At 41.6% G+C, this 20,579-nt stretch overlaps 1 protein-coding gene across 2 annotated transcripts; it reads right to left on the reverse strand.

Moving 5' to 3' along the window:
* Window positions 1-27: 27 nt before the first annotated feature.
* Window positions 28-18,106, reverse strand: ankrd34ba (ankyrin repeat domain 34Ba). Of its 2 annotated transcripts, none has more exons than XM_078161952.1 (2): window positions 17,740-18,106; window positions 28-4,103 (listed from the first exon to the last, which is right to left on the reverse strand). In XM_078161952.1, the coding sequence occupies exon 2, from the start codon at window positions 4,057-4,059 to the stop codon at window positions 2,434-2,436; it is 1,626 nt and encodes a 541-aa protein (XP_078018078.1). In that variant the 5' UTR covers window positions 4,060-4,103; window positions 17,740-18,106; the 3' UTR covers window positions 28-2,433. The 2 variants fall into 2 exon arrangements, with proteins under 2 accessions (XP_078018078.1, XP_033502382.2); XM_033646491.2 differs by having other exon boundaries at window positions 17,736-18,106.
* Between the last annotated feature and the right edge of the window lie 2,473 nt (window positions 18,107-20,579).

Here is a 20,579-nt window from a genome sequence, read left to right on the forward strand (position 1 = left end):
CACATACTGACTTTAAAGCTGCACTAATCAATATTTTTTATATATTAATGTATAAAATGACCACAGATAATGTGAAAGGTGTCGTTTGAAGTAACAAATCCACAGATAATTATCACCTATGTTGTTGCTTTTAAGTCTACGCTGCTTTTTAGCCTTTTTTAGCTCATTGTTTTGGTTCTGAACCTGCAAATGTCAATCAAATCAACCCTGTTTTACATTTTAAAAAAGCTCAAATAAATGTATTCTACAGTACTCACCCAGCACAACATTAAAAAGAAAAACACAGAAACTAATGTGTCACAAAAAAGACAAATCTTTTCTTTTCCTCAGGAGTTGGTGGAGACCAAAACAGAGCTGAAAGACGACTTCATATTGGACATGTGTTTGTTAGCCTGCTCTACTGCCCCCAAGTGGCCAAAAACAAAACAAAACAAGAAAACAAAACAAACCCAAAAAACAGTTAATTCCAGTTAAGAGCTACACTTACTTACATTTTCTCAACATTAACAATGGATCAAATGACTGTGTGCAATATGAAATGTATGGCTTGTAGTGTCAAACCCACAGAGAATTATCACCTGATGCTTTTTTGGCCTTTTTTAGCTAATGAGTTAGCATTTTTGCACTCCCAGTCCCCTCATCATTTGGTTTGAAGTCTAAAATAAGGTATGTAGTTCTTCACAGTTTGTTCCACCTGATGGCACAGTGGTGCAGTGGTTTGGATTGTCATCTCACAGCAAGAGGGTTCTTGGTTCAAAGTCCTTCTGTGCAGAGTGTGCATGTTCTCCCTGTGTCAGCGTGGGTTTCCTCCAGGTGCTCTGACATGTTCTCCCTGTGTCAGTGTGGGTTTCCTCCAGGTGCTCCAGCTTCCTCCCACAGTCCAAAGACATGCAGGTTAACTGGTGACTCTAAATTGTCCGTAGGTGTGAATGTGAGTGTGAATGGTTGTCTGTCTCTATGTGTCAGCCCTGTGATAGTCTGGTGACCTGTCCAGGGTGAACCCTGCCTCTCACCCAGTGTCAGCTGGGATAGGCTCCAGCCCAACTCCAACTGTGGTGTCGTTCGTTTATAGCCTAGCGTTAGCTTTTTACTTCTGGTGATTGCATTTACACTTCAGAAATCATAAAAGTGGTGTTAATTTGTGAAGATAAACATTCTCAACAAAAACTGTAAGTATCATAAACTTTTGTTTGCCACAGAGATTTTCTGCAGTAATCCAATTTAAAAATCCCACTGGCCTTTTGTCAAGTGAACAAGGGCAATACTAACATCCAGGATGGCCTAAACAAAAGTCATCCCTGCAGTGCTCTGTTGTTTTGATTTTGAACCCACAATTTCATGTTTGTATCATCCATCCATCCACTTATCCAGGGCCAGGTTTCGGGGGCAGCAGGCCAGGCAAAGCACCCCAGACATCCCTCTCCCCAGCAACACTTCCTCCTGCGGGACCCCAAGGCGTTCCTGGCTCTACTCCGAGCTCCCTCCAGATGTCTGACTCCTCCCCCTATCTCTAAGGCTGAGCCCAGACACCCTACGGAGGAAACTCATTTCAGCCGCTTGTATCTCCGATCTCATTCTTTTAGTCACTACCCAGAGCTCATGACCATAGGTGAGGGTTGGGACGTAGATGGACCAATAAATCAAATGCTTTGCCTACCAGCTCAGCTCCCTCTTCACCATGATGGTCTGGCACAGTGCTCGCATCACTGCAGACAATATTGATCCATTTTGCGCTCCATTCTACCCTCACTCGAGAACAAGACCCCAAGATACTTGAACTATCTCAACTTGGAGAGGACAATCCACTGGTTTCTAGCAGGGAACCACGGTCTCAGATTTGTAGGTGCTGACTCTCGACCGCTTCACACTCTGCTGCATCAACTCTACTTTTCGGGGAAAAAATTCATATAAACCCACTGAACACCACTTGCCCAGCAGCAAACTGCAGACAGACACAGTTAGCGACTAGCTGGTGAACGTAGTGGAGCACTTAGAAGCCAAAGAGACAGTCACCACACTGAGGAATTGGAGAACTGGATTTGTCGCAAAAACACAACCTCAAATGAATGCTAATGTTGCTCTGAGTCTACTGGGTGTTTAAACTGTTAGCTAACGCATCAGCTAAAAGACCTTTGATATCTAATGTTGCCCTTTCTTGCTTGCTCTGCTGCCCCCAAGTGGCCATTTTTTTTAAAATGCAGCCTTAAGGAAGTGTTCATGTTAACACTGCACACTGAAGCCACATGCACAGAGACAACACACAGCACACTGAAGCAGAGGAAGGTACCTACAGTTTATATGTTAAATCGATTAGGATGCTTTGTTTTTCTTTAACTTTTTGGGTTCCCTCACTGGATTTCACCACACAGACACATCACATGACAAAACATTTCACATTAAAACACATCGATGACCTTCCCTCCTGAGTAAACCTCAGGCTGTTGTTTTAAGCTGTTCAGTCTGCATTGAGTGTCTCCGCAGCAGCATCCTCCTGGTCATCTCTTTGGGGTGTCCAGGAGGAGCGCAGGGATGGAAACTTTTTAGGCCAGACTCTTTGTCACAGAAACCACCTCCAGCACTGGAGCTAAGGTTATAAGCATTATGGAGGGGGGTGCTGGTGGAGTTGAGGGCCAGAGGCGGCAGAGATCTAGGCCTGGCCTGGGAGTTGTGGTCCAACAAGAAGGCTCCAGACCCTCTGCGCTCGTACCCAGACAGCACTCTCCTGTTGGGGCCAGTTGACAGTGACTCCCTGGAGCCCAGCGTGCTGGAGCAGCGTAAGGGGGCCAGTCTCTTGACCTCTGTTATGTCTCTTGCTCTCTGCTGGGACTCCTCGGGCAGATTGTGGATGTCTCTAGCTAGCTGGGGGTCAGAGCTGTAGATGTCGGCCCCGAACTTGCGCCTCTGGATTATGCTGTGAAGGCTTGATGAGGCCATGCTGTGAAGTGGAGTGCTAAGGTTTTGGCCCCCAGAAAAGGAGGAAGAGGAGGCAAGTGAATCTGTTCCAAGGTTTGCAGAGTGGAGGTTGGGGTGGGAGTGGGATGATAGGAGACCTGGTAAGGATATCTTTTGTCCCATGTGGTTGGCACATTCATTTTCTCCTTCCACTCCTTTGTCCTTTGCCAAACTTCCTTCATACAATTTGAAGTTGTCAGTTGTTGAATTCATGCCGTCTAGTTTGGGAATTCTCAGAGAGAGGTCTTCACTTTGGTTGAGGTCTTCGCCGTTTTCTGAAGGCAAGGTTGCAAGAGGCTGCCGGCTGAGCAGAGACGCCGGGATCTTCAGCCAGGGCTCAGAGTTCAACCTCAGGAGAGGCTGCTGCAGGCCATTTGGCACCGCTTGGCCAAGCCTTTGAAATCGTGATGGAGAACATGGATGGGAGCTTACGCCGCAAGACTGGGCATCTTTAAAGGAGAAAACAGTCTTTGGGGGACACAAGGAAGAGGAGGTGCACTGGGGGGAGGTGATGAGCTGGATTTCAGAGGGAGAAGCAGGAGCTGCAGATGCCGTTTTGTCCATCTGATCAAGAGGACCGAGGGGAGGCATGCCGAGGTACTGTGTGGCTTGCAGTTGGCCACATGGGAATTTGTCGGTGGCTATGATGATCACCTCTTTCCCCTTGGCCTTGCATGTGTCGAGCATCAGCTTTAGAACCTTCCAGTCTCCAGCCATGACTGCGTAGACCAGCGCTGATGTGCCAGACTGATCCTCCAGGCTGATGTCTGCTCCATTGGCCAGTAGCAGAGACACCACCTCAGGTCCGGCGTGCTCCTGGCAGGCGTGCATCAGCGCAGAGCGACCCTCCTTGTCCTGGATGTTGGGGTCTGCTCCTTTCTCCAGAAGAAACTGGACCAGCTTGACTCGGCTGGCACTCTGGGCATCCATGTGCTGGGTCCTACAGGCCACCATCAGGGGCGTCTGGCCTTGGCTGTCGCTCTCGTTGATGTAAGCGCCTCCCTCCAGGAGAAGCCGCGTCAGCCGCAGGCGGCGGAGGAAGACTGCTCTTAGCAAGGGGTTACCTGAATCCATAGCTACCCCAGGGTTACTGCCTTCTCCCTCCATCCCTCTTGGTCCCTGCTGACGGTTTTGGAGATGTAGTCAGGTGTCTGTGGGAAAATAACAAAACTTGTTAAGAGGATAAAGCGGAGGTAAATGAGTCTATCTTACTTCCACAGTGAAGTTCAGCTCGATTCGATTCAACTCGACTCACTTTTGGTACTTTTCTCTACTTTGTTTCCCAAGAATGATAGTACCCTCTCAATGTACCCTCTCTTAGCTTTGTTTCTACAGACAAACCAGACACTCACGTTTTCGCTTCAGCCACCATAACTAGAAGCCTATCTGTGACAAATTTGTCAGAAAAACTGTTTTTTTTAAAAACATGAAACCGCTTTATTCAGTGTTTTTACCGCTTTAAATGACCTTGGGTCTCATTTATAAACATTGTGTAAGCACAAAACGAGGCCTAACAGAGGCGTTCGTCACTTCATCAGCAAAAGTTGTGATCTATAAAAACAGACTTGATGTTTTTGATGTCTTTGTCTCATGCTTATGAACATTTTGGAGATGGGAAATTGGTGATGCAGACGTGGAAGCCTGATTTTTGGCTTTTGTCCGTACGTACATTTTTTATTATGGGTCTTATGGACCCCTGGTCTGTGTTTTTATTGGTTTAAGTCACCTGGTCTCTTTGTTTTGGAGATGAAGAGACCTCTGTGGATAATTCAGCTCCTGGTAAAAACCTCCTGAACAATGAACTCTGAAGGAATTCTAACCAGGAGAAGTTTCAGCTCATTGCAATCTGCAGTCCTCACCACTAGATGTCACTAAATCCACCTGTATCTTACACACTGAATCTTCATATGCAGCAAAGTTGCATATTATATCTTTAACTCCACCTTCTAGAATCGGCTCAGTTCGCTTAAACCCTCGCCCGAGGTGATACCAAAGATGAACAAGGTACTATCCACAACTTTCATGAAAGGAAAACCAAAAAAGAGCAAGCCGAGTTGAGTCGAGCCGTACCGTGCAATGGAAATGTGGCACTAGACAGGGCCTAAATTAAAGGAGCTATATGTAAGAAATCTAAAGCAAATAGTCGTAAAATCCTCCTAATATGTCACAGAGACTAAGGAATAATGTTCATATAACATACTGATCTCACCGACAACAATAGTACAGCCAGAATATTCGCATTTAAAAAAATTTTTTACAGTCTGCAAATCATGTTTATGTTTTGAATTTGTGTTTTGGCCTGTTGCGCCACCCACCGCCGTCTACCAGTCACGCAGTCAGTAGAGTCTCAGCATCAGTTACAGTTACGACTGAGCTACAGCAGCACGGTAAGCAGCATTAACAGTGTCCCAGTACATAGCATTAGCAGCCGGCTCCTCCTCAGCTGTATCCCGGCAGCAGCGTTAGCAGCAGAGAAGCCGGACTTGCTCGAACGGTCCGCTGGAAAACTGAAGATCACAGACGCGGCAACACGGCCCTGCCATGGCAGCCGCCCGTGGGCAAACAAATCAGTCTCCAGCGTGCCGCTGTCCAGCAACCTCGAATCTGTAGGGGAGGGGGGGCAGGCACGACTCGTGGCAGTATTTTGAATTTGAGTGCAGTAACCGTTTTGGCCACATTCTTACATACAGCGCCTTTAAATTTTTATTCAAAAGCTTTAAAATTTCTGAAACAAACACACACTCATTCTCAGGTCAAACACATTACAAACCAGCACCACCCCACTCTTATTTTGTTTATCATTTTGTTCCTGTTTTCTCTCAGCGTCTGTCTTTTTTACTTGTACATGACACCAGCAGTTTTGCCTTTGGAGACATACACAGTTTTTGTCTTTTCTTTGTGCATATAGAACCCATTCAACGGTTCCTTTTCATGCGCTCGTCCTCCGCAGCACCAGCAGAGGCAGCCACTTTCTATCAGCCTTTGTACTGTTTGTCCTTGCTTCCCTCTATTAGACCAAATAAGGTGGCAGTTACCAGTGTCTCAGACTGTAACATTTTCCCGAATGAGTCACAGACCATGAAAATGAAACACAGCGCGGATTTACATCTATAAAGGAATGACAGTCACTCTCTGTGTGTTTGTGTCGACTGTACCAGCCATAGTGGAGCTGTAATGACGATGCATGACACAATGAAAAGCAACAAGTATCATGAGGAGAGTTAAAATCATCTCTGTCTCAATTTGAGTCTGAAAAACACAGATTTTAAGAGGGTTTGGAGGTGGAGTAGCCACTTTATTTAAGGATGTTTACCAGTGCAAACAGTTGTCATATGGGAAGTCAAGCAGTATTAGTAACCATTTACAGGCCTCCAAAATATAGTGCACACTTTGTTGATGACTTTTCTAAACTATTGTCTGTTGTCTGTATTGATTTTGACTGTGTTGTTATAGTGGGTGATTTTAATATTCATATTGATAATCCCAAAGATGGCAGTGCGAAAGAACTTTACTACATCCTGGACAACTTTGAACTTTCCCAGCATGTAACAGAGCCAACACACAATAAGGGACATATTTTAGATCTAATTATCTCCAAAGGGCTCAACATTTCTGAGGTTGTGGTGACTGATGTTGCCTTTTCTGATCATTACTGTGTTTTCTTTAAAATGGCCATCTCCGCTGACACCAGTAAAAGTACAACAGGGGTAATCAGAAAACGCTGTATCAACGAAAACACCTGTACACTATTCACCCAGGATTTTATACCCACACCAGCTGTGCCCTCAGTCTCTGTCAATGATCTGGTTCATAGTTTCAGCTCTAAAGCTATGAATATTATGGACAATATTGCCCCCATGAAGGTCAAAGTTGTCTCTGGTAAGAAAAAAACCACCATGGAGGAACGCCACACGGGTAAAAGCTCAAAAAAGAGAATGCAGAAAAGCAGAACGCAGGTGGCGAAAAACCAAACTCCAGGTTCATTATGACATCTATAAGGAAAGTCTGCACATCTATAGCTTGGAGCTAAAAAGGTCGCGGCAGTCCTTTTTCTCTGAGATTATCAACAAAAATAACAACAATGCACAGACTTTATTTACTGTTGTTGACAGACTGACAAACCCATCAGCGTCAGTCCCTCCTGAACTGCTATCCACCAAGGCATGCAATGACTTTGCTTCTTTTTTCACAGACAAGATTTTAAAGATAAGACAGACAGTCTGTAACACAGTGGCTATTTCACCTGTGCCTCATAAGACTACTCCAGTTAATCTGGCACTTTTTCACCCATTAAATTATGCTGCTTTGACAGACATAGTTAGAAACCTTAGGTCCACTACCTGCTGCCTTGACACTCTGCCTACAAGCTTTTTTAAAGATGTTTTTAACTGCATAGCATCAGATATACTACAGATAGTCAACTGTTCTCTTCAGTCAGGCCTTTTCCCAACGGCCCTGAAGACCGCAGTCATTAAACCTCTTAAAAAAGCCTAATTTGGATGCCTCAGTAATAAATAACTACAGGTCCATATCAAACCTACCATTTTTAGGAAAGATCATTGAAAAGGTTGTTTTTCAGCAACTTAACACCTTCTTGGAGCAAAACAATTCCTTTGATGCCTTTCAGTCTGGATTTCAAGCACATCACAGCACTGAGACTGCACTTGTAAAAGTTTTAAATGACATTCATCTGAGCAGTGATGCATCAAAGATTTCGGTTCTGGTATAACTGGACCTCAGCGCTGCATTCGACACAGTTGACCATAAGATACTGCTCGACAGACTAGAAAAGTTTGTGGGACTTTCTGGCACTGTGCTAAATTGGTTTAAATCTTATTCACAAGACAGGGATTTCTTTGTGTCACTTGGCAATTATGAATCTGAAGCTCCCAGAACCTTCAGTCTGACATGGCTTCCATTGAAGGCGATTTACAAGGGGGAGGGAATTTGATTTTTTCCCTAACCGATCAGTAGAGATCAACGACTCACCCAGAATCTGACGTCATTAGTATCCATGCCTCGGGGGTGCCAAAAACAAGCGAGCATTGCCCGTTTAAAATGTCTCCGTCGTCGTGCACGCCCAGCTGCATCGCCGTTAAATCCAGTTTAGCAGCTTCCTTAATTTGGTCCTCCATTAACGCGAGTAGTGGCGAAATACCTCGATAGCATCGTTAATGTGGTCTGTAGGATCTGTAGCGGTCGCCATTGTTGCTATCCTCACCAGTTACCCACTGGCGCACAGCTTGACATCAGCGTGGCGCTGATTGGCTAATCGCTAGACCCCCGGCGTTCATTGGTCCATCCAGCTTTTAGACAAGATAAATCGTAAATTCATTGCAGTATGCCAGACCAGAGATGCAAGCCTACTCAGTTGAGTGGGTGGGGTCTATGGTCTGGAACCAGGCTACCTCTTCTGTTCAACATCTATATGCTCCCTCTTGCTCGGATTATGGAATATCATAACATCTCCTACCATACTTATGCAGATGACACACAACTTTACATAACAGTGTCACCAGATGACTACAGTCCCCTACATCTGCTAAATAAGTGCATTGACGAAATCAATACGTGGATGTGCCAGAATTTTCTACAACTAAACACAGACAAAACTGAGATGGTTGTTTTTGGCCCCAAAGAACAAAGATCAATAGTCAGTGCTCACCTTGACACCATGACACTAAAACCTACAAATCAAGCCAGAAATCTTGGTGTAGTTCTGGACTCAGACCTAAATTTCAATAGTCACATTAAGACAATGACTAAATCAGCCTACTGCCACCTTAAAAACATAGCAAGAATAAAAGAATTTCTGTCTAAACAAGATACAGAAAAACTTGTTCATGCTTTCATTTTCAGCAGGCTGGACTATTGTAACGGTGTCTTCACAGGCCTGAGTAAAAAATCAATCAGACAACTGCAGCTCGTCTAGAACGCTGCTGCCAGAGTCCTCACCAACACCAAGAGAGTGGAGCACATCACACCAGTGCTTAAATCACTGCACTGGCTTCCTGTGTGTCAAAGGATAGACTTTAAAATCTTGTTACTTGTCTATAAAGCACTAAATGGTCTCGGGCCTAAATACATCTCTGATATACTTGTACGTTATGAAGCATCCAGACCCCTCAGATCATCTGGAACAGGTTTACTCAGTGTTCCCAGGATCAAAACCAAACAAGGTGAAGCAGCCTTTAGTTTCTATGCTCCCCGCCTGTGGAACAAACTTCCAGAATATCTGAGGTCGGCTGAAACTGTCAGCTCATTTAAATCAGGGCTTAAAACATTACTATTTACTGCAGCTTACCAGTGAACTAGATATGTAACTTATTGTTAGGATAATCTGTAGCTGTTGTTTTTATGTTTGTCTGCTGTTGCTTTTGCTTTATGTTTGCTTTTTAAATGCATTTTCTGCACTGTTTTTAACTATTTATTTTCTTGCTTTTAGCTCTTGTTTTTAATGATATATTGTTTTTAATGTATTGCTCTTGTAAAGCACATTGAATTGCCTTGTGTATGAATGGTGCTATATAAATAAAATTGCCTTGCCTTTTTAAAATAAGTCACATAGTGAGGGGAACATGGTGTAAAAATACAACCTAACAATACAATAATAATAATAATAATATTCAGTGTCGAGTTGATGCTAAACATTGACACAAAGACACCAGATGAGCTGCACCTCATTAAAATATCTGTAATATGTTTGATGTTTCATGTTTAAAGCATCACATACTGTATGTCAATATGTTAGTCATATGTACGACCCTCATTCTGCCCTGTGTATCTGATATCACATGATGATCAGCGTCCTGCATCATTCAGCATGTATTTATAGCATGTGTTGCTATTAGCAATGCTCTGCTTTCCACACGATAACAAATCAATACGCTGCGTTCCTGCCACAGAGCTCCATTGTGCCACACTGTGTCACATGTTCCTTCATTACCATGAACACACACACTGCTGACACAAACACTCACAAGAGGACAAATGTGGATTAATCCGCCGCTGAAAACAGTCCCCAACAAATGCACTATTTCCTCCTTTTTGATAAACACTAGTGAGCAGATTTACGTCTTCAGTGGGAACCAATGAGCCAAAGACAGGAAGTCAGAAAGTATGTGTTGGTTTTGAGTGACGTCAGTGCGCAAGAACTGTACATAAATTATGTAACGTTAAGTCTTTTAAAGGTCCAGTGTGAAGGGTTTAGGGGGACATATTGGCAGAACTGCAATATAATATAATAAGTGTGTTTTCTTTAGTGTATAATCAGCTGAAAATAAGAACAGTTGTGTTTTCGCTACCTCAGAATGAGACGTTTATATCTACATAGGAAGCAGAACATCATCTACAGAGGCCGCCATGTTGCACTGCCATTTTTCTACAGTAGCCCAGAATGGACACACTAAACACCGGCTCTAGATTGTGCCATTTTTGTGTCGGCCAGCATAGTTAGCAGCTCCTCTGCAAGGAATGCATCAGAACAACACTGATTTTTTTAACCTTTTAAGCGGTTTTTATTGGAGCTGGTTGAAAGCCTGGTGCGTCTCAAAGACACTTTAGTGTTGTCATGACAAAGCCTTAGTCAGTGTGTTTACGTGACATTAGGGAAAATTGGTTTATTTTGTCAGTCAGACTAAAAAAATACTAAATTGAATTTCTCAAAGTCGGACTAACACACCCAGATAATGTGACTGGGAGTTGAATTCCTCCTGCATGTACACAGTCAATCAGACCCAAACTGGCCGAGGCGCTCTGAGCATGCTCCAGTTTAGGGCCGGCTGTGGCTTAGAGGTAGAACAGGTTGCCCACCAATTGGAAGACTGGTGGGTTGATCCCCAGCTCCTTAAGTCTGCATGTCCAAGTATCCTTGAGCAAGATGCTAAACCCCAAATTGCTCCCGCTGGCTGTTCCATCTGTGTGTGAGTGCTTGTGAATGGTTACTGAGTAGCAGGTGGCACCATGTATGGTAGCCTTGGCCACCAGTGTGTGAATGTATGTGTGAATCAGAGCATGTGAGCGGAGCTGAGCGGAGAGCGGAAGGATTTTGTGTTGAGCGATTTTTTTTAAAAGGTGGAGCGGAGCCTTGTCTCTCGCTCCTGTCGCTCATGCCCCACCCAGAATGCATCTTTGCACCTGTGCACACCCACACTATTTTCTTTCAAGACTATGGAGTTTACTGTGTACTTCAGAAAAGAAACTGAGAAGAGAAGCAGCGGTACCTTGGAGAACGGTCCCTAACTGCGGGGAGAGGCGAGAGGGCTTCCCCGGAGAATCTACCAAGCTCATGTTTTATTTGTGAATAGAAGATTACAGGTTAGGGTAGTATGACGCAGTTGTTTTGAGCGGAGTGGTGAGTTAGTGGAGCGGGATAAAATTTATGATGGAGTGGAGCGAAGAATGTGCAGAACCAAGCGGAGCAGACGAGCGGCACAAAGTGACAGGTCTGCGAGTGAGGAGCGGAAATTTTCACCCACTCCGCTCCGCTCACATGCTCTGGTGTGAATGGGTGAATGTGACGTAATTTGGGAAGCACTTTGCGAGCTCAGAAGGCTAGAAAGGCGCAGTACAAGTGCAGTCCATTTACCATTTCCCCCCCTGCTTTGACCCAGAAGTCCAATAGCATTAAATGTGTAAGAGAAGAAGAAGCCGGTAACAACATGGAGAAATCTACATCCAGAGCCGTGACTTTTTGGACGGACCAAATGTACAGAGCTGTAAAGTTGTCCACCATGGTAGCAGTTAGCTGCTAGCTAATCGTAGCTGACTTGTTTGTCCATTGTTTGGTCTGTGACGTAATAGGTCAACAGGAAAAAGGTCCAATACTAACAAGCTGAAAGGGGGCATATCTCCACCTATCGTAGAGGAGTCGCACATACTTGGCTCAATAAATGGATTCCCCTCCCGTGCTTGTATACTGGGACAAGGACAGTAGGCCAGTTAGATGTCCTCGTCCAGCTGGGACTGTAGCTCCACTGTTTGACCACCCAGGAGTAAGAAAAGGCTGGGATACTACAGCTCCCATCATGCAACGCATGTAACATTTTCAATTAGACCCTCCCTGCCCATGTCATTCAAATTCCACAGGAACAGTTTGAACAAGCATGTCTGTTGCTGCAGTACTCACTGCACCTCAGCATCTCTAATAAATGCTGATATGTTTTTATGGATTAATCTACTTTCAGCACTTCTTCTTCCACCACTTGTCATCTTCACTTCTTGACTGCATCCCAGCCCATGTGCACTGGCTTCTTCCTCTGCTTCATCTGCTGCCGTCAGCGATGACATCATCACTAAAACAACCCGAGCTCTTTCAGCTGGCAGCCACACACCTCAAAGACAAAACACCACCTGCGTGCACCACGTCTGACAGATGAGGCGGAGGTGGTGTGCTTTTAATCACACTGTTCCTTTTTTTGGTCGACGCTTTCGTCCTCTCCATCACTGCTGCACGGATCAATCACTCCGTCATTAAAGCACTTTGTTACTGAACTCTACAGGTACAGGTCACCTCCCCTCACACTGTACTCATGTACAACATTTAAATACTTGTAAGCCAACTTCTTCTGCTGTGCTCATACTGTGAGTGCATTTGTGTTGTTGAAAACTTTTAGTAGGACTGGGATACATTTGATCCAAAAACAATCTGGATTATCCTGATCCCAGCAGATGGCTGGGTTCAGGGTGGATTTCAATAACAAAATGTATTTTTATTTTTAAATTAGACAATGCAGTTATTTAGTTTACATACATTTATTTAGATTATGCACTTGATTGTTGTGTTGAGCATCACAGAAGTACAGTACATAAAGTCAACATTAGACTACCTACTAGTCTATACCCATTATGTACAGCATACCATACCATGACTTAGTCATACCAAACATTAGAAAACAACACCAACATTGGTCCACAGGGGGAGCCACAGCGATCAGTCGCATTTTAGCCATTTTGAAGCATTTTTCTGTTGTTATAGCGCCACCCAGTTGCCAATTAGAGTTAAATTTCTCCAGTCACCTTGAGGCGTCCTGTTCTACATATCTACCAAGTTTAGTAAAAATCCATATGGCAGTTAGGCCTAGATAAGAAATGAGCTCTCTAGCGCCCCCATTTTGTTTGATGGGGTCAATAATGGAGGGGTCCCCTCAGATTATGTGTGGTCATATGCCTACAAAGTTGCGTGGTGATGGCTGAAACCCTTGAGATGTTATACACCTTTATGTGATGAGCCACGCCCTCCGCAATATTCATTGCCTTATAGAAGCTCAGTTTTAGTAAGTTTTCCAACTTTTGCCAAGAGGGAACTTTAGATATTGGTCCCTAGATTATGTTCACCCAGTTTCATGCAGATCGCTCAAACTTCCTAGGAAGAGATCCATTTGAAGTGTTTTTCAAAAAATTCAAAATGGCGGAAAATCTATATAAGCGGAAGTTATGGGTTCTTGAGGCAAATGTGTTCCTCATGAGGAGAGGCATCTCTGTGCAAAGTTTCATGTCTCTACCACATACGGGGCATGAGATATGCCCATTCAAAGTTTGACATTTCAATGGGTTGCTATAGCGCCCCCCTTTGGCCAATTGCTGTAATATTGCTTCATTGGCATCCTCCCATGACCCTCTACCACTGTGCCAAATTTCACATGGATTGACCAAGTCAGTGAGGAGAAAAACGTGGAACAGACACACACACACACACACAGAGTTTTCATCATTATATAGTAAGAATTAAGCCTTTCTGTAAGGTACATTTTCCCATAAAACAATCCCCTAAATAGTTCTCAATAAGATCCAGCGACTCGTATTCATCCTCTGTGGGGACATGACACTGAGGCCTTTATAGTAAACCATGCATGCAGTCTGTGTGACTCCTGATCGACTGTGCAAAGGACACCCTGGGCTTTCTAGAAATGTCACACACATGGAGCAAACATGTTTTATGGCAGAAAGGGAGATCAGTGATTAAATTTGTAATCGTTTCTGTTCCTCATATGGATGTTGTTTGAGTTTTAACTATATTGTATTAAGATTTTAAAAGTCTATGTTCATCTTAAGCATTTCAGAATACAGACTTTAAGCCATGTCCTCTGTGGGGACAGTGGGACTTGCTTTGTCTGAGGTAGGAACTGACACCCAGCACTAATCTTGAATCAGAAGTGACATGTTCAGTAAACAGGGGCTCTGACATGTTAGCTGTGTAACACAGATTCAGGGGAGGGTAAACAGAAATTATTTTTCTTGTACACACACACATAAGCACACATACTATACTGCTAAGCTGACTGGAGGGTATTCAGGTCACCTGTTGTGCAGGGTGTGGGTACGAATCCCTAATTAAGAATGGAGAGCAGCTTGGTGCATTCCCCCTCTGGGCCAGTCAGGGTGTGATGACGCCCTTCTTTAAGGTTTAGGAGAGCTGAGGAACTGTACACCCAGGACCTTCTGACCCTTCTGACTATTCGAATTTCATTTACATTAATTATGAATTTTGATTTTAAAGATATCTTTAACTGTTAATAATCAGTATTGAGCAGAAACAAAATACTTTGCAACTTCTGTCATTCAAATTTAGAGAATTCTGAGGTACTTGTTTTTGAGTATTTCCAAGGTACCCTGGGTGTGTTGGTTGTTGACGTTCTGGGACGCCGTGTCAACTTCAGCCTGTTACATGCATTGTCTGTTTTCAAAATACACTTCTGTTTTCACAGGAAATGTACAGTTTGCATACAGTCTCTTTCAAAATAAAAGCACTACGTCGGTACAACAACGCAAATTGACATTATTTTCCTTCAACAACAAACACACAGTTTAGGAAAAAAGAGCAGGGTTTGTCTTTAGAATCTTACAGGACACAAACACCGCTCTGTCGGGAGAAAGTCAGTGTTTGTTTGACACGTCCCAGTGAGACTTTTGCTGCCCTAACTTTTGCTCGTCACACTGCCATTAAACGATAATGGCGATCGGCCGTGTATCATGCCGACATTAAGGGACAGCTTTTTTTGACAGTGTCTAATTCTGGAAGTCACTGCACATGTGCCGGATTTCGACGACTTTGTAGTGAGACCAGGGTTGTTTATTTTTTCTGCTTTAGTAGCTTGTAGACCTAAAAATACAAACAACCCATGATCAACTATACTGTATAATTTTCAGGGTCTTTAATGCATAAATGAAAAGACAGATTATCAGATCAGAGGCTTTTTGTGTTTACTGTATAATGAGGCCTATTATTCAAAATATACATGTAGCCGTTATATTTATATCTGTGGATGTCCATAAAACATTCGGGGGTGGAGCCTCGAACGTCCAGGCCGATAAACGCCATGGAGTCTGACCTCACTGAGTGAGATGATTAATACATTGTCAGAGCTGAATTCTACATTTTGGCAGAACACTGAAAATCTCCCAACAGATCGTTATACACAACACTTTCCTGCCTCTTTATTGTGTTTATTTATTTTGTATTTTCCCCTTTGTTCACACTAACTTACTCCATGCATCATTCTTATTGTTAGTTGCTTATTTTTCTTATTGTCATTATGATTTGTGATGATTCCTAAAATACCAATAAAATGTTTATTTAAAAAAGTAAAAACAAAACACAAATACAACAGATATTCAAATTCAGGTATCAGTAATTTAAAAATATATTTTAGTGAATATAAGTAAAGTTTATCAGTAAAGTATAAAGGCAAACGATTATTCAGACAAAATGGTCTCTGTGAGAAATATATTATTATCAGAATCAGAAATACTTGATTGATCCCTGAGGGGAGCTGATTTGTTACTGTTGCTCTGATGTTAAGGGAATATTATAGTATGTACATACTATAATATTCCCTTAACATAGTATGTATATAGAATTAAAGAAATAATTCGAGAAGTATGTCAATATAAAGAAATAAAATAACACAAGGTAAACTAAACTAAACTAAACTAAAATGAAATGAAATAAAATAAAACTAGATAAAATAAAATGAAATGAAATGAAATGAAATTAAAAAAAATGAAATGAAAAGAAATAAAAAAAAATAGATAAAATAAAATGGAAAGAAATAAAATAAAATAAAGTTAGATAAAATGAAATGAAATGAAAAGAAATAAAATAAAATGAAATGAAAAGAAATAAAATTAGATAAAATAAAATAAAATAAAATTAGATAAAATAAAATAAAATGAAATGAAAAGAAATAAAATAAAACAAAATTAGATAAAATAAAATAAAATGGAAGGAAATAAAATGAAATGAAAAGAAATTTAAAAAAAATGAGATAAAATAAAATAAAATAAAATGAAAAGAAATAAAATAAAATTAGATAAAAAATAAAATAAAATAAAATGGAAAGAAATAAAATAAAATAAAGTTAGATGAAATAAAATGAAATGAAATGAAATGAAATGAAATGAAAAGAAATAAAATAAAATTAGATAAAATAAAATGAAATGAAATGAAATGAAAAGAAATAAAATAAAATAAAATTAGATAACATAAAATAAAATGGAAGGAAATAAAATAAAATAAAGTTAGATAAAAAAATGAAATGAAAAGAAATAAAATAAAATAAAATGAAATCAAGTGAAAAGAAATAAAATAAAACAAAATTAGATAAAATAAAATTAAATGAAATAAAAATAAAATAGAAATAAAAATGCACATTAAGATAAGAATTAAAAAGTAGAATGCACATTATACACATGATTTATATAATTATTAGAACAAAGTAAACATAGGAAATATGTACAGTTATGTTCATGATAAAGTCCTATAATGAAAAATATTGCTCAGTTGAATAATTGCACCTAATCACTCTTAGATATTAAACTAATGATTCATCATCAGTGCTAACATTTAATGTTGCAGCTGGACGAGGCAGAGTTGATTAAACTGTTATACATTAGTGTTGGATGGTTTAATTCACTGTATGACAATGCATCATATTTAATATGCTGACGCAGGTTTTAAAATCATCTTAAGAGCAGATACAGCTGTGAGATAAACACACAGCAGTGCAGCATAACGTACAGTACTTCTGCTAAATGGAGCCTGTCAGTCGCACAGAATGGAAATACTCAAGTTAAGTTTCCAGCTTTGACATTTAGGCTCTGACTGATTTATTCAGATTGTTACTGGTATTTCTGTGGTGGACAACAGACTCTGATGCAGATGTGACACGTTGAATCAGCTCCAGACCTTTTGTGTCACAGCTGCTCAGTGCCTGAAGGAACAATGACACAAACACAGCCGACTGTGCTGGATTCAGGCTCCCCTCAAATCAGGCTCTGTCCTACACTGATCATCTGATGGGGGTGTGAACACTCTCAAATTGAAGCTGAAAGTTGGCACTTTATCCTCATACTGTGGTCTCTCATGGCTTCATACTCACACACTGCACTGCACACACACACACACACACACACACAACACACTCACACTGTACTGTATATTCACAGCGTTTTGTTTCCACCCTGCCTGCACACTGAGGACAGAAAACTCCACTTCAGCTGAACACTCATTCTCTACAAGAGCCCCCAACATCGCTGTGTGTGTGTGTGTGTGTGTGTTTGTGTGTGTGTGTGTGTGTTTGAGCTGTAACACACTCTCAAACAGACCAAATGTGCATCACACAACATGTTAAACGCACATACACGCAGTTTCCCTCTGAGTTAGCAACCACATTCAGTCCAGAGGTCACAGAAAGACAAAATGAAGTTGCTGCTGTGCGTGTGTGTGTGTGTGTGTGTGTGTGTGTGTGTGTGTGTGTGTGTGTGTGTGTGTGTGCACTACTCACCAACCTTCAGTCAGGATCAGTCCTCTCTTGCAGACATTTACTCCCCTGTTGCAGAGCTGCGACTGACTGTGACCAGGCAGAGTTGATGTGTGATGTGTGTGTGTGTGTGTGTGTGTGTGTGTGTGTGTGTGTGTGTATGTGTGACAGTTAGTCAGAGGAGACGGGAGCTGCAGCAGTCAAGGTTTTTCAGCTTGTGTTTGCTCCTCAGACAAAGTGCTTGTCGTCAGGCAGGTCTAAGAAATGGTTAATCCATCACCGCAGCAGCAGCAGCAGCTCTGGAGAGTCACAGAGAGGCAGAGCAGGAAAGGTTGACAGAGATGAGCGCATTGAAGGTGAAGCACTATAGCAACCAGCGGCGCCACAGTGCGTCTGATTTGTCTTTTCATTAAACGAAGGTCTGATTCAGCACAGGCCTGTTAATTGTGACGTTGCCTCACAGGACTTTATTTTTCTTTAGTTACACACAGAAAAGGAAAAAAAAATGTTTTGTCCACCTTATCAATGACATCTCCATGACAACCACCAAGGAGGCCGGATGAATGACGGCACGTGTTGTAATTGTGCTAAAGGAACTGTTCTTTGTGTCTGTGTGTGTGGGAGTGTGTACGCACCTGTGTGTGAACAAGATCCTGTGCATATACTTTGCATGCATTTCATTTCATTGTTTTATTGTGACATCAACAATTATGTGAGGACGATTCTTTAATTGATTGATTGATTGATTGTAAACGTAACTTGACATACTGAAACACAAGTAAGAATAAGAGGAGAGGAAACAGCAAACATTACATCACATTAACGTACAGAACATTAAGATGATTTCTAAAGACTCTGCAGGAGTAGAAACAAAACTGTGTTGGCACTGTGAAACATGAAAATCTGTGCTGCAGAATCTGATTTCAAAAAAACAAAACACTGTTCTTTGTATCCTTCTGCCCAGACTATTACTAACCCAGCTGTTAATTGTCCAGACCTGTAGCCATAGAAACACTGTGACTTCACGGTGCAGTTCATGAATCCACCACAAGATGTCACCATGTGACAATGTGTTTAATCACATGTACTCTTTTAAACAAGTGTGTTCATTGGATCTTTAATATACACTCACCGGCCACTTTATTAGGTACACCTTGTTAGTACCAGGTTGGACTTCAGAACTCCCAGGTAAAACAAGGTGCTGGAACATTCCTCTGTGGAGGCCATTGGAGTACAGTGAACTCATTGTCATGTTTGAGATGATGTGAGCTTTGTGACATGGTGCGTTATCCTGCTGGAAGTAGCCATCAGAAGATGGGTACACTGTGGTCATAAAGGGATGGACACGCTCAGCAACAATACTCAGGTAGGCTGTGGTGTTTAAACCATGCTCAGTTGGTACTAAGAAAATCTCCCCCACACCATTACACCACCAGCAGCAGCCTGAAGCGTTGATACAAGGCAGGATGGATCCATGCTTCCATCTGAATGTGGTTTTTCCAATCTTCTATTGTCCAGTTTTGGTGAATTGTAGCCTCAGTTTCCTGTTGTTAGCTGACAGGAGTGGCACCTGGTGTGGTCTTCTGCTGCTGTAGCCCATCTGCTTCAAGGTTGGACAAGGTGTTGTTGCTTCAGAGATGCTCTTCTGCACACCTTGGTTGGAACCAGTGCTTATTTGACTTCCTGTTGCCTTTCTATCATCTTGAACCAGTCTGGCCATTCTCCTCTGACCTCTGGCATCAACAAGGCATTTTGGCTCACTGGATATTTGCTCTTTTTGGGACCATCCTCTGTAAACCCTAGAGATGGTTGTGCTGAAAATCCCAGTAAATACTCAGAGCAGCCCGTCTGGCACCAACAACCGTGCCACGTTCAAAGTCACTTCAATCACCTTTCTTCATCATTCTGATGCTCAGTTTGAACTTCAGCAGCTCGTCTTCACCATGTCTACATGACTAAATGTTAATGAGCTGCTGCCACGTGATTGGCTGATTAGCTATTTGTGTTAACGAGCAACAACAACAAAAAAGTAAGGTACAAAATAATTCACAGTATGGCATCATCTTAACATCAACTGCTATGTCAGGGAAACACATTAGGTACTTTTACAAGGTTCAAAATAAATAAACAGAAATACTATTTGTACAGACTGACAGTCTAAAGAAAAGAAAGGGAGGAGAAAATCAAGAAATTAAGGCAAATAGACTTCTGTAGCCTTCTCCTCCTCTAGAAATGTCCTAAACATCTTGGTCTGATAGTCGATTTCTCGACGATAGCTATCGTGTGTTTTGCTTGTAATAAGCAATAAGCTTCATACACAACGTACAGGAAAAATTCCAGGGATACACAGTTTGGGGCATATGAACAGAAATAATAATAATTTCAAAAAAGGAAATAAGAAAATAAATAGATAGGAAAATAGAGAAATAATAGCTTTAGAAAATTTTTGGAAAAAAAAATCAAGGAAAAAAGAAAAAAGCAAGCGCACATTATAAATATATTATATTTCTAATATATGATATTAACCCACAATACTAAAAAATAAAAATAATTATTATAATATTTAAGCACTTTTTCCAGGACTTTTCCTTGTTTGTTTGTTTTTTAAATTCTCTTTCTTTTTTAAAAAACAAATTTTCTTGTCTTTAATTTTCTCTTTTCTCGCTAATGTTATGAGTCATTTTTCCTTTTGTTGCTCGTTGCCTTCTTCCCATGTTTTTAAAAGAAACCAAAGGGTTAAAGTATTAATGGTCTATGTTTGAGCTCTCAAGCAGATCATCTGCCAGTCCTCGACTGAGATCTCACTGTTGAAGTTCTCACACCAGGCAAGTCTTTTCATTTCTGAGATCTGGGAGCCGTCCATGACTG

This window comes from Epinephelus lanceolatus, chromosome 19, assembly GCF_041903045.1.
Source record: "Epinephelus lanceolatus isolate andai-2023 chromosome 19, ASM4190304v1, whole genome shotgun sequence".
NCBI lineage: Eukaryota > Metazoa > Chordata > Actinopteri > Perciformes > Serranidae > Epinephelus > Epinephelus lanceolatus.